Source organism: Brachyhypopomus gauderio, chromosome 1 (genome assembly GCF_052324685.1).
Source record: "Brachyhypopomus gauderio isolate BG-103 chromosome 1, BGAUD_0.2, whole genome shotgun sequence".
Taxonomy (NCBI): Eukaryota; Metazoa; Chordata; class Actinopteri; order Gymnotiformes; family Hypopomidae; genus Brachyhypopomus; species Brachyhypopomus gauderio.
The window spans coordinates 17,610,522-17,622,323 of record NC_135211.1 but is presented as its reverse complement, the minus strand read 5'-3'; the positions used below and the strand labels follow the sequence as shown (position 1 = coordinate 17,622,323).

At 43.7% G+C, this 11,802-nt stretch overlaps 1 protein-coding gene across 1 annotated transcript in view; it reads left to right on the top strand.

The window, feature by feature from the left end:
- Positions 1-6,808, top strand: part of hsd11b2 (hydroxysteroid (11-beta) dehydrogenase 2) — a 16,812-nt gene extending 10,004 nt beyond the window's left edge. Inside the window, 4 exon segments of the mRNA XM_077000052.1 lie at positions 265-477; positions 2,499-2,684; positions 4,304-4,441; positions 5,415-6,808. Coding sequence (XP_076856167.1) covers positions 265-477; positions 2,499-2,684; positions 4,304-4,441; positions 5,415-5,845 — 968 coding nt within the window. The 3' untranslated portion in view covers positions 5,846-6,808.
- The last annotated feature ends 4,994 nt before the right edge of the window (positions 6,809-11,802 follow it).

Genomic DNA, 11,802 nt, shown 5'->3' with positions numbered 1-11,802 from the left:
TTATAACGCAGATCCTGCATTATCTGCTCATGTTGTGAAGTTTTTTTTTTGGTTGCTGTTTTCTAGAAAATGTTATGCTCTCCTCTGTTGTTGTAATAGTTATGAGTAACACCTATGAAGACCTATGAAGGCATGTATATGCATTATGTAAATAAAAGCACAGACAGACAGTCTCTCTCTCTCTCCCACCCTCTCTCTCTCTCTCTCTCCTGACCCCTCTCTCTCTATCTCTCTCTCTCTCTCTGTCTCTCTCCCTGGCTGAAGGCTGTGACACGGGTTTCGGGCATGCTACGGCGAAGCAGCTTGATGCCATGGGCTTTGAGGTGTTTGCCACCGTGCTCGACCTGGAAAGCGACGGTGCAAAGCAGCTGATAAGTGCGTGTTCACATCGCCTCACGCTGCTGCAGGTGGACATCACACAGCCACAGCAGGTTCAGCGGGCCCTGCTCCGCACCAAGGCCAAGCTAGGCATGAAAGGTACACACACACACACACACACACACACACACATACACACACACGTAATCTCTAACGGTAATATCCCTTTCTCATTCTCTGTTTCTCCCTTTCTTATCCATTGCAGAGATGTCATCGTATAAATAACAAGACCATAAAACGATCATAGAGTAGCTTTTCAAAGGCAGACAATTTTACACCATGTACACACACTTCTCTACTACTACTACTACTTTACATTGCAGGAGTCATGCAAGGACATTGTGTGTGTGTGTGTGTGTGTGTGTGTGTGTGTGTGTGTGTGTACGCTTCTAATCACACACTCTAGAAAAGGTCCTTGACATTCACAGTGCTCATACTTTAACAGCATATCTAGATCTTGTGGTATTTTAAAATACATGTAAAGGGAACACAGCATAATAGACCAAAGAAAGGGCAAAGTGGATGTTTATTTAAACAGTCAAACCCATGTAGGCTTAGTTCTCACCCAATCAGCACCCATCGCAGTATACTTTAAACCAAAACAAGCTCATGATGAAGGAATGTAACCCTGTCTCTGTGTGGATAGAGGCAGCACAGAGATCCTCTGCTCATCTGGAGTGGAACAGTGACTTAAGGACATGTGTTATATCGTTATATCAGTCCTGTAACATGCTCTGTACTACACTAACCCAGACATCCTCAGACATCCATACACACACACACAAACACACACACACACACACACACACACACACACACACACACACACACACACACACACACACACACACACACACTTACATAAACAAGTTACAGCTGTTGGCCTGTGCTTTTAAAGACTATTAAACTTTTTTGTCTAGTCATGATTTTGCTTTTATAGTTTATGAATAAAAAATAATAATAGAGCTTTATGATAACGCATAATGAGATGGATGTGTATGGTGACTATAGTGAACATAACTGATCATGCCATGGTTTTCTGAGCTGGCTATGAAAATGATTAAAAATAAACCAAAGAAAACAACATTATATCATAATGCCATAGATTAGCATTAAATAATATATTTTAATATATACACAAATTTAGAAAAAAAAACTTGTTCTTGTGAACAGGTCTAACATCACAATCACCTGCCATACAATGTACATTTATAACTAGCACAACTGCTATAATTAAGTGTGTGAGTGTCTCTGCCCAGTAATTAGATACAGTATCTGCAGGAAAGACTTCAGTCAGTTCCAGGTCTAGATAAACGTCTTCTTTTATGGCTTTGCTGACTTTCCCTCTCCCCCCCCCCCCCCCCACCCCCCCTCTCTCTCTACTCCCCCACACACAGTCCTTTTCTTAAAAAGGCAAGTGAAATCCAGTCTCAGCTCTTCAGGGAGGAATATTTTATCCCATTCTCTCAGGTGTTGTAAAATAACTACAGATGTTGCCATAAATTAGCCAATAGTCTGTTCGTAAAATCTGATAGCATGCACCACTGGGGGCCATTACTGACAGTTAGGACTGAGAGAGCCAATATGCTACAGTCCTTTCAACCCCCAGATCCACGGGCTGGCGAGCGAACCAGAGCCAGCAAGTGCCAGCATGCAGTCTTCTGCAAAGACTGACTGCCTTCTCTGCAAACCTCTGTAATAATGTGGTCACAGAGGACCATTCAGAGATGTATTAATGTGTATTACTATGGGGTGATGTGTGTATGTGTGTGTGCCAATGCATGTGTTTGTGGATGGGTGGGGAGAGATACAGGGAGCTGAACCCAAAACAATAAATGCAACAGCTGGTGTGTAACAGCTGAAACGTGCAAGCATACACATTGCACAATTGACCCGTGCGAGTGAATCTGCCTGTTCTGCACTAACGACAGAGATGCTGCAGCACTGCAGCGAGTCCAGAGCTTTCTGGCTCCTGAGCCTAACGCCACCGCAGCGATTCACGCCGTCTAGCAAACAGCGCCCCCAAGTGGCTACTTCACCCACACACATCACGGTGACCGGGTCACAGCATGCTGACATGGACCGGACAGAGTGAAGACTTTGCCTGTGTTCTGTTTCAGGACTGTGGGCCTTGGTGAACAATGCAGGAGTATGCGTGAACTTTGGCGATGCCGAGCTCTCCCTCATGTCCAACTACAGAGGCTGCATGGAGGTGAATTTTTTCGGGACCCTCTCAGTCACCAAGGCCTTCCTCCCCCTGCTGAGACAGAGCAAAGGCCGAATAGTAACCATCTCCAGCCCCTCAGGTACACACACACACACACACACACACACACACACACACACACACACACACACACATACTTTAATCACTCATGTTTTTATATTGGCAATAATTATCTCATTCCATTTAAAGAGCTGGATTACTGACATATATTGGGAAGTTACCAGCAGAATTTTGAAGCTAAAAATAGAAAGGCTGATAAGATCCCATATCGGCATCATTTTCTTCTGATATCTCGTTATATCACAATGACGCCTCAGTGATTATCTCCCTGTGAGCCATGCTCACTTTTCTCATGCTCTGTACACTGACACCATGCCAGTTTGAGCAGGGGCCAAGCACTCCACCAGTTAGATAAGCCCAAAGCTCTGGCGTCTGGCCCTGACATATCTTCAACAAACATATCTTCATCTGAAGGATCTTGCTGGCTGATGAGGCAGGATTTTGTGTAGAAAAAACAGCTACTGTCAGAACCTATCCCTGAGATTTTACCGTAAGTCAGTCTGTTTTCAGGTATGTCTTTAAATGCCTCTCGGATCTGCTCACTTGATTGATATAAGCTTCTCATACTTATTAGCTCAACATGCCTTGTGTACATTTTGATCTTCCCCTCAACTATTAAGTAGGCAAATTTTCATTCCGTGGTGCCCCAGGCCAAACCGCATGTTTACATAGTACACCGCTGCCTGTAATCGGGCTGCAGTGAGAGTTCGTTTTCCCCACACAGTGCCGCAGAGAGAGTGTTGCTGGCACTGTGCCCGGGTTCTGCTCCCCTCTAACCCACTGCTGTCCTTTCTGTGTGAGATGAACCCTTTGCTTAACAACGACACTATTATGCCTGTGGATCCAGGGCTAGAGTGCCTGTCCTTCTACATCAGAGATCAAACATTCTGGCAAATGCTAGAAAGATTCCAGTTGCATGCTAGCGATGTACTGTAGAAAAGATGGAGTCAGATCTGTAGTGGCCCAAGGTTTCCAGAGAAACAGCACGTTTTGGACAGAAGAACTCTAAAACCTGTGCAAGCAAAGTTCTAAGAGGTGAAACCAGTTCAGACAGAAAGAGCAGATGTTGAAATCATCACATTCATTCCACAGGGTTCCCAGAGTGCAGCTCAGTTCGTCCTCTTTGGGTTCCCTAACTTCACTGCTGCCATAGCAACAAACGTCAATTCAAATAGCCATGTCATTAATGCAGTTTCCATTAGCATTAAAACCCCTCGCCACTGGAAATGACATGTCCTTAATTCTGAAGGTTTTCCACAAATAAAAGCTCAGCATGTCTTCTCTCGCAGATTACGCCATTTGCACGACGTACAACAGACAGCTCCTGTAATAAATGACGAGGGACGAGTACTAACAATTGTGGATTTATATGAATGCAACAATGATTAATTTAACTATGCAGCTAGCAACCAGAGGATAAATGAACTGCTGTGCCAATGGATTTATTGGCCAGACACTGTAGTGTGCCAACTTCCTTCCATCATTCATCATCTCTCCCTGTGTACGTGTGTGTGTGTGTGTGTGTGTGTGTGTGTGTGTGTGTGTGTGTGTGTGTGTGTACATGTGTACGTGTGTGTGTGTACTTGTGTACGTGTGTGTGTGTGTGTGTGTGTGTGCACGTGCACGTGTCCCATGCAGGTGAGCAGCCCTTCCCGTATCTGGCATCCTATGGAGCTTCAAAAGCAGCTCTGAACCTCCTCATCAACACGCTCCGTCACGAGTTGGAGCCCTGGGGTGTCAAGGTGTCCACCATCTTGCCTTCTGCGTTCAAGACAGGTGAGAAGACACGTCCGCATGCTCTGGATATCTGTATGGCCTAAAGTACGCTGCGTTCAGGAGATCTGATGATGGGGACACACACAGGCCAGCAGCCCAGCTGGAATAGCAATTAGAAATCAGACTAAATGTGATATGGATCTGTATGTCATTTATAACAAGTGATATAATACATTTTACAAATCCTTCCCCCAAAATGGGGGATGTAGGGCAGTCATGGCCTGGTGGTTAAGGAACTGGTCTTGTGACCGGAGGGTCGTGGGTTCGATCCTCAGACCTGAGGCCATGACTGAGGTGCCCCTGAGCAAGGCCCTTAACCCTCAATTGCTCACTTGTATAAAAAATTAGATAAAAATGTAAGTCGCTCTGGATAAGGGCGTCTGCCAAATGCCGTAAATATAAATGTAAAATGGCTTTTATTCTTCAAATGTCCTTAACCATTACATATACATCAGTCATGATAACACATAAAGACACACAAATTTACAGTATATATTTAAATAGTAACGCTACTAAATAAATAGTAGCTTTACAATTGGTGTCGATGTTAAAATTATTAGATCGAGGTTAAGTATTCCTGTACTTTTAAACTATTAGGTACAGAATTTAAAAGAATTCAACATCTTCATTCGGGGCAAAGTGGAATTAAAGCAGTGCCTTTTCCGTGACTGAATTACGCAGTCTCAGAACACAAGATGCGATGTTGCAGCCTTCACTGGCTTTTCATTGTGTGCTGATCCAGCAGGCTGTGCTGCCAAAGGCAAACCTGGGAAAATCCTTTTGAAGTGGAGGGATAAAGTGTACTAGACCTGTGTTTACATTCCTATTAGTTAATTCCCCTCTGATCTGTGGAGTCTCATCTGAGAGTATTCAGCTTGACCTAATTCTGTCGCTCAACACTTTTGGCTTGACACAAACAACATTCCGGAGAAACACACACAAAAAAGCCATGTGCTCCTTTCACTGTTCTCAGGTCAGAGCAGCAACACAGTGTACTGGGAGAAGCAGCACCAGCTCCTGCTCCAGAGTCTGTGCCCAAACCTGCTGGAGGAGTACGGGGAGGAGTACATGCTGGAGACCAAGGAGTTGTTCCAGAGCTACGCCCAGATGGCCAACGAGGACCTGAGCCCTGTGGTGAAGACCATCGTGGAGGCATTGCTGTCTCCGACGCCCCGGGTGCGTTACTATGCGGGGCCCGGCGTGGGCCTCATGTACTTCGTCCACAGCTATTTGCCGCTCACTGTCAGTGACAAGTTTCTGCAGAGACTCTTTCTGAAGAAGAAGGTGATGCCGCGTGCTCTCAGGAAGGAGGACGGGCTGTGTCTCCTCAACCACAACAACAATGATATCAGCAACAACAACAACAACAACAACAACATCAACAACACCACCCAACTAGAGTAGCACCAATGAATCTCACTGCATGTGCTTGCTATAGGACCACTGACGTTATCCACTCATAGTGATCTGATGGCAATGTATTTGTTGTTGTGGTATTCTATATAATGTAAATATGAGGGGGGTTTTGTTTGGTAGTTTGTTTTTTGAAGGGATCATTGAATTGCAGTGTATGGTCGACATCATTTGCCTTGGGTAGAAATAACAAAACTGTTTTAGCAGCCCAGTTAGCTTTCTCTAAGCTTTTATTTAGTTAAAAATACCGTCAAAGTACACAAAGATAAAATGGCCATGTGTGCAGGTTACACAACTTCCCAACAACTCGGCTAACATGCCTGTGCAGATCCCTGAAGTGTAACTCCAGTGACAGCCTCTCCTCTGGAAGCTCACGGGTCTTCCGAACCAGGTGGTGTGCTCACCACACTCTTGTTCCCAAAAGCACTGCATTCCCTTCATACATCCTGTGAGCGTCAAAACAGGACTAACATGCCCTAAAGGCTGAGAGAGGTATGCCTGCCACTCTTTTCATAGCAGGCTTTAGGTGCATCAGAATGGTCTAGCTCTCTGTTGTTTATCAGTTGATAAATATGTTTCTTGTTTTTTGCTTGTTAATTCTCATGTTAGTCAGATGAAACTGTGAAGCTGAGCTCTGATGTCTGGCCTCTGCGCTCCCCTCCCTCACATGATCTATTCAATCAATTTCAAAATATGCCAACAGGTATATTGTTGTTCAAGGACTGTGGAAGTCTGTTCTTTTTTGTTCTTTGTAGCCTTTTGTTCAATTGTAGTTCTGTTGCATTATACATCTCATTATGTTTTGTTTTCCAACCAGCATTATTATTATGAATTGGAGTATTTATTCCAGTTTCTTTATGAATCACATCAACTGTGAATTTTGTATAAAATCATTAAAACAAAGAAAAAAATAGATTGTTCACTTGTTCATATTAAATTGGACCTTTTAAATAATCGCTTTCCAGTGTCATGCTGTGGTATCCAATTACAAGTGATCAACATGTTTCCTTTTACTGCCCTATACATGTTTTTGTGGCCGATAACCTCCCTTGATATGTGCATCCCAATTAAGGTGTCTTGATTAGCTGTAGCCTAGTTATGCTAATTCCCGATTTGAGCTTGCTTAAAGGAGCAGAGTGTTCAGGAAGACAGAAGTCTGAGGAAAACAAATGATGAGAAGAACATGCTTCAGGTCCCTGACCTGGTGTTAAGCAGGTTGACTGTTTCAGCAGCTAAGCACATGCACAGATCTGGGCAGGTGCACTGACCCAGTGGAAAACGAGCATCCAGTTCTTCGGCATCTGTGCTGCCTAGCAACATCATGGCTTTATCTTGAATCAAGGACCCGAGTGGGAACACGATGGTCTTGCTTTTCTGTCATGGCCCTATGAACAGGGTTGCAGTGCCAAACATTTAGTGGTTAGGAATGTTGATCTCACTAATGAAGTTAATTAAGTATGTATTGCTTTTGGATCGAGCCCAGTTTCCTCTGCAGTTATGACTTAGTTTTTCTCAAAGTTAAAGAACAATCTTGTCAGACCTCAGTGGGTCTGTATAAAAAACACACACACAAACACACACACGCACACACACACACACACACACACACACAAACACACATCAGTAAGTCTGTATAACAAGCACACACACATTCACACCCCAGTGGATCTGTATAACACACACACTCCTCAGTAAGTCTGTATAACACACACACACACACACACACATACACACACACCTCAGTCTGTAAAGTGCTTTTTTCAGATCCAGCATCCAGCGTTGCTCTTAATAAACAACATGTAACCGCAGGTGGGTGGGCGGTCGGAGGGTAGATCGATATATCAGTAAATCTGGACTGCAGAATGTAATTCTACCAAACCAGATTTTTTACCAAACCAGGCCTTATATTAAAATCTGACAGATGCCTGCAAATGTGATTAACACTAACACTTTGTTCTTTTAGACTTCAGTGAACCACTTATTTATATACGTTTATTTTATAATATAAAGGGTGATTTCAATTAAACAAGCAGTAATTGACACATTGATGTTGTATAACTGATTGATACAACCAGTAGGATTTTCCATCACAAAGGTTGTTGTCTGTGCACTGATCTGAGAACACTGCAAATGTTTGATCAGCATCCCAACCAGGCATACTCATCCAGTTTCTGTTATTACCCAGAATGCAGCATTCCACAGCCAAGACAGTGCACTAATATGGAAGAAAAGCGACAAGATGAGTGGACAGCAGGGCTGTGTCATATTTCCACTATGAGAAATAGTGCAGAGCAGAGAGAAGATCAGCTCTGAGCATTCTCAGACATGCACATGAACTAGGCCACCTGACCAGCGGGACACTGTGACCTAGACACAGAGCTCCTCTACACACGCCACACATTTCCACTCAAAACTTCAGTCACGACTTCCTCCCCTCGCTAGATTGGTAAAGCAAAAGCAAATAAACCAAACCAAAACAAAACAAAAAAGACCCAAATCTCCCATGGTGCAGTGTTAGGTAAGAGTGCTCGTATCAGGGTCAGCACGGGGTTGGGGACAGCAGAGCACACAGGGTATGTTGCTTTCCAAACCGACCCACTCACAACATCTTAAAATTTCCATTAAATCAGCAAGAACGTCCAAAGTTTGTAATTTCAGGACAGCTGTACTGAATAAGGGACAGACAGTACAAAGCCAATTCTGAGAAAAAGACTGAATTAATGATGTCCGTAGTCTACTGAGGTAAATGTTTAGCCAGTCTTAGCCAAGCACAGAGGCAAAAAGAAAAAAAAAGGTCCAAATTGAGGAGACAAAGGGGAAAAACAAACAAAGCAAAAAGCAAGTGATTGCACCATTTAAAGATGGACCAATAAATTAGTGTTGCAGTGTTGTCCAGAGTCACCTCACAGCAGGGTCACACAACTGCCAGTGGCCATCATGTGCGCTACGAGTTATAGTCTAGCATGTAATGTCATCAGTATACTTCCCATTTTGGTCTCCAGAAGGGGAGGTCCATGAGATCCAGCGTGATGGTGTGGGTGGATTAGAGATGCGTGGCGTCTGCACACACTCAAAATACTTGCAGGTGAGCTGCAGGTTAATCGGGGGCCCATGTGTCAAACCTGTATGGGGCCTCGGTGCATACCTATCTGTTCCAAGCAAAGCAGAGATGAGGACCCTCAGCTATATCAACACATCAAGCTGAGCTCATCCAAACTTTGTCTCAAAGTGACGTCTCAAAACCCTTGAGAATATGTGGGTTGCTGGAAAGTGATTATTTGAGCATCTGCCATGCTCAGTTTAAAAAGTCAAGCTTGAAAAGAAGGGTCTTCCAGGAAGATCAGAACACTCATTTCTAAGAACTATATGCTGTGATTGGATCTTTTTTTTTTATTTGTGTAACAGATGTGAGTTGTGGGGTCTTGGGAGCTCCTGGAATTTCCAGTGAAAGGTTTTTAATTATTAGATGGTTTTTATTGCTTTTTAATGCATAGTTTGCCTTTTTGCCTAGGTTGGAATTATGGCTACAGTAAACAAGGACACTAAAAGTTTCAAGTGTAGCCACCATGAGTGAACGTTCTCGGCCAACTGATGTTTTAAAATAGTAACTCATTACATGCTGGGCCCAGTTTGAGACATGAGGAAGTTCTCTGGTATATTGGCTGCTGTAGAAGTGTCATGAGATGCCATGTCAATGACCTGTGCTACAGACGTATGTGAGGGTGTGTAGTTTCTACAGCAACACAACAACACAATAAATGTATTGCTTTGATGTTCCAACTTCTGTTGACATATCTTTAAGCATCGGAGCAGACAAGCAGGTATGACCTTGACCCAATGTACACAAAGTCAAATTTGCATTGTTTTAGGTATTGGGAAGTTGCCTATGTTAAAAAGGAGTGTATTGAAGGTGTCAATCCAACCATGTATGTCATTTCTCAAAAAGAAACTAGTCCTCAACTAATAAAGTACACTAATTACACTTAGGTGTGCCGAGTTGGAAGAATTTATCTGCAGACACCACAGCCTTGATCAAAGCAAGCTGAACACCAGAGGCTCAGAGAAGCAGTACTTGAGTGCTGTTTGCTTTGAATCTCTTCACCAGATCCTCAGTACAGCCTTCATTGTCCTGGTGGAATGAAATGGGAAATTGTGTTTGCATGGCCAAGAGGAATGCTTCAGGAACCAGGCTAAATTTCCACTCTCAGGCAGCTGATTTGCTGTCGTGTCGGTTTGTTTTCTTCCATTGCTCCCATCTGAACGACCCAGCCTGCCTGAGAGTCCAACCATGCTGAGCCACCAAGCGTGCTCGCTGGACTCTCCCAGTACACGCCAACATGGCCCTTTGTCAGTGGGCCAAGCTACCAGAAGGCCTGATGACAAGAGAACACTGCACAAGCCATGATGCACGAGAGAGCACACAGAACCACTAAATCCCACGTCCTTCATGAGAACTACATTACCCAAGCTTCAGCAGCAGGCTAGTAATTAACACCACCGCAAATCTGCTGCATTTCATCAGTTGGAAAACTATCATAGCAGAGAGACAACGGGGTGAACTTTTTGTCTCATAAATAAAATCTGCAACTTGCTGAAAAAGGCTGGATTGAAAGACAGCACGTAAACACAAATCATAGCAGCAGAGGAAAAAGTTCTGAACATGTGATCAGTAGAGACTGGGATCTAGCACACCAGGCAGGAGCACAGATGCAGGCTGGGCAAAGATGATGCTGACAGAACACAAGATGCTAGAAGGCAGGGTGTGGATGGAGTTCCATAATCAGATGGCTGGCACAGTATACTGAAATATCTGTTCAGAGTCTGGGCTGGAAGTCCCGAGTTCAAGCTAGGACATCCCCTCGAAGGTGGTGGAGAATAACCATAAGTCACACTGATAAAGTGGTAATGTCTAACCTACTGGATATAGTAGTGATGGACAAACAGCAGAAGAGGCTGTAGTGATAGATGTAGTGATGGACAAACAGCAGAAGATACTGTAGTGATACATGTAGTGATGGATGTAGTGATGGACAAACAGCAGAAGATGGCTGCAGCGATAGACAGCAATGCCAAGTGATACAAACATCAGGAACAAAGAACACAAGAAGCTGAAGAAACACCAAGGTCTGAAGAAGAGCTGGAAACGTTGTGGAATGCAATGGTGGTTGCTGTGGTAATCAGAGCACTAGGGGCTGCGGCCTCTATCTGGGAGAATGGCTCCAGCAGATCCCAGGAACAACATCAGAGAAGCAACTTTTAATATAAACACAAGCTTCATAAATTAGTTCAATGTGCAGGTGCTTACATTCTTTCTTTACAGTGGTTGCTTTAAACATATCTTTTATGACCACTCTCAGCTTATACTTAAAATATTATTTTTATACATGGATCTAATTAGAGATCTTCAAAGGCATGTACCCTCCCCCTCCCCCGCAACACACACACATACATGCACACACACACACGTGGAGCCTCGTGAGCTTTTTTTTTCTCTAGCAAAATACCAAACGCGTCTCTGTCATCCTGACATCACTGGCTCCTCACTAATTATGGGGGATTTGTAATTCAGGGGTAGAAGAAACTCCATTGTGCTGTATGGGAACAATCCTGAATGTGACTAGAGGACAGTGAATGTCCCTTTTATAATAGGAAACGTGCGTATCTCCCAGTGATCAGGCTCAGTGTAGCACGCCTTGTGCTGCATGTGCTAGCACAAAGAGTTGTGCTGCACTGTTATGCCACAGTAGAGTCATTAGCAGAGTACCTTATGTAACAAACCTGTTACTTTAAAAACGACTCAAACCGAACTCACGTTTGATGGTTAATCTTTTATGTTGATAGCTCACATTTTAACAGACACATGAAACATTTGTGGATAGCAGGAGTGCAATACGTTTTTCATGGACAGATTTCTCTAATAAAATGCATGAAAGACTTTTGCAGCGTTG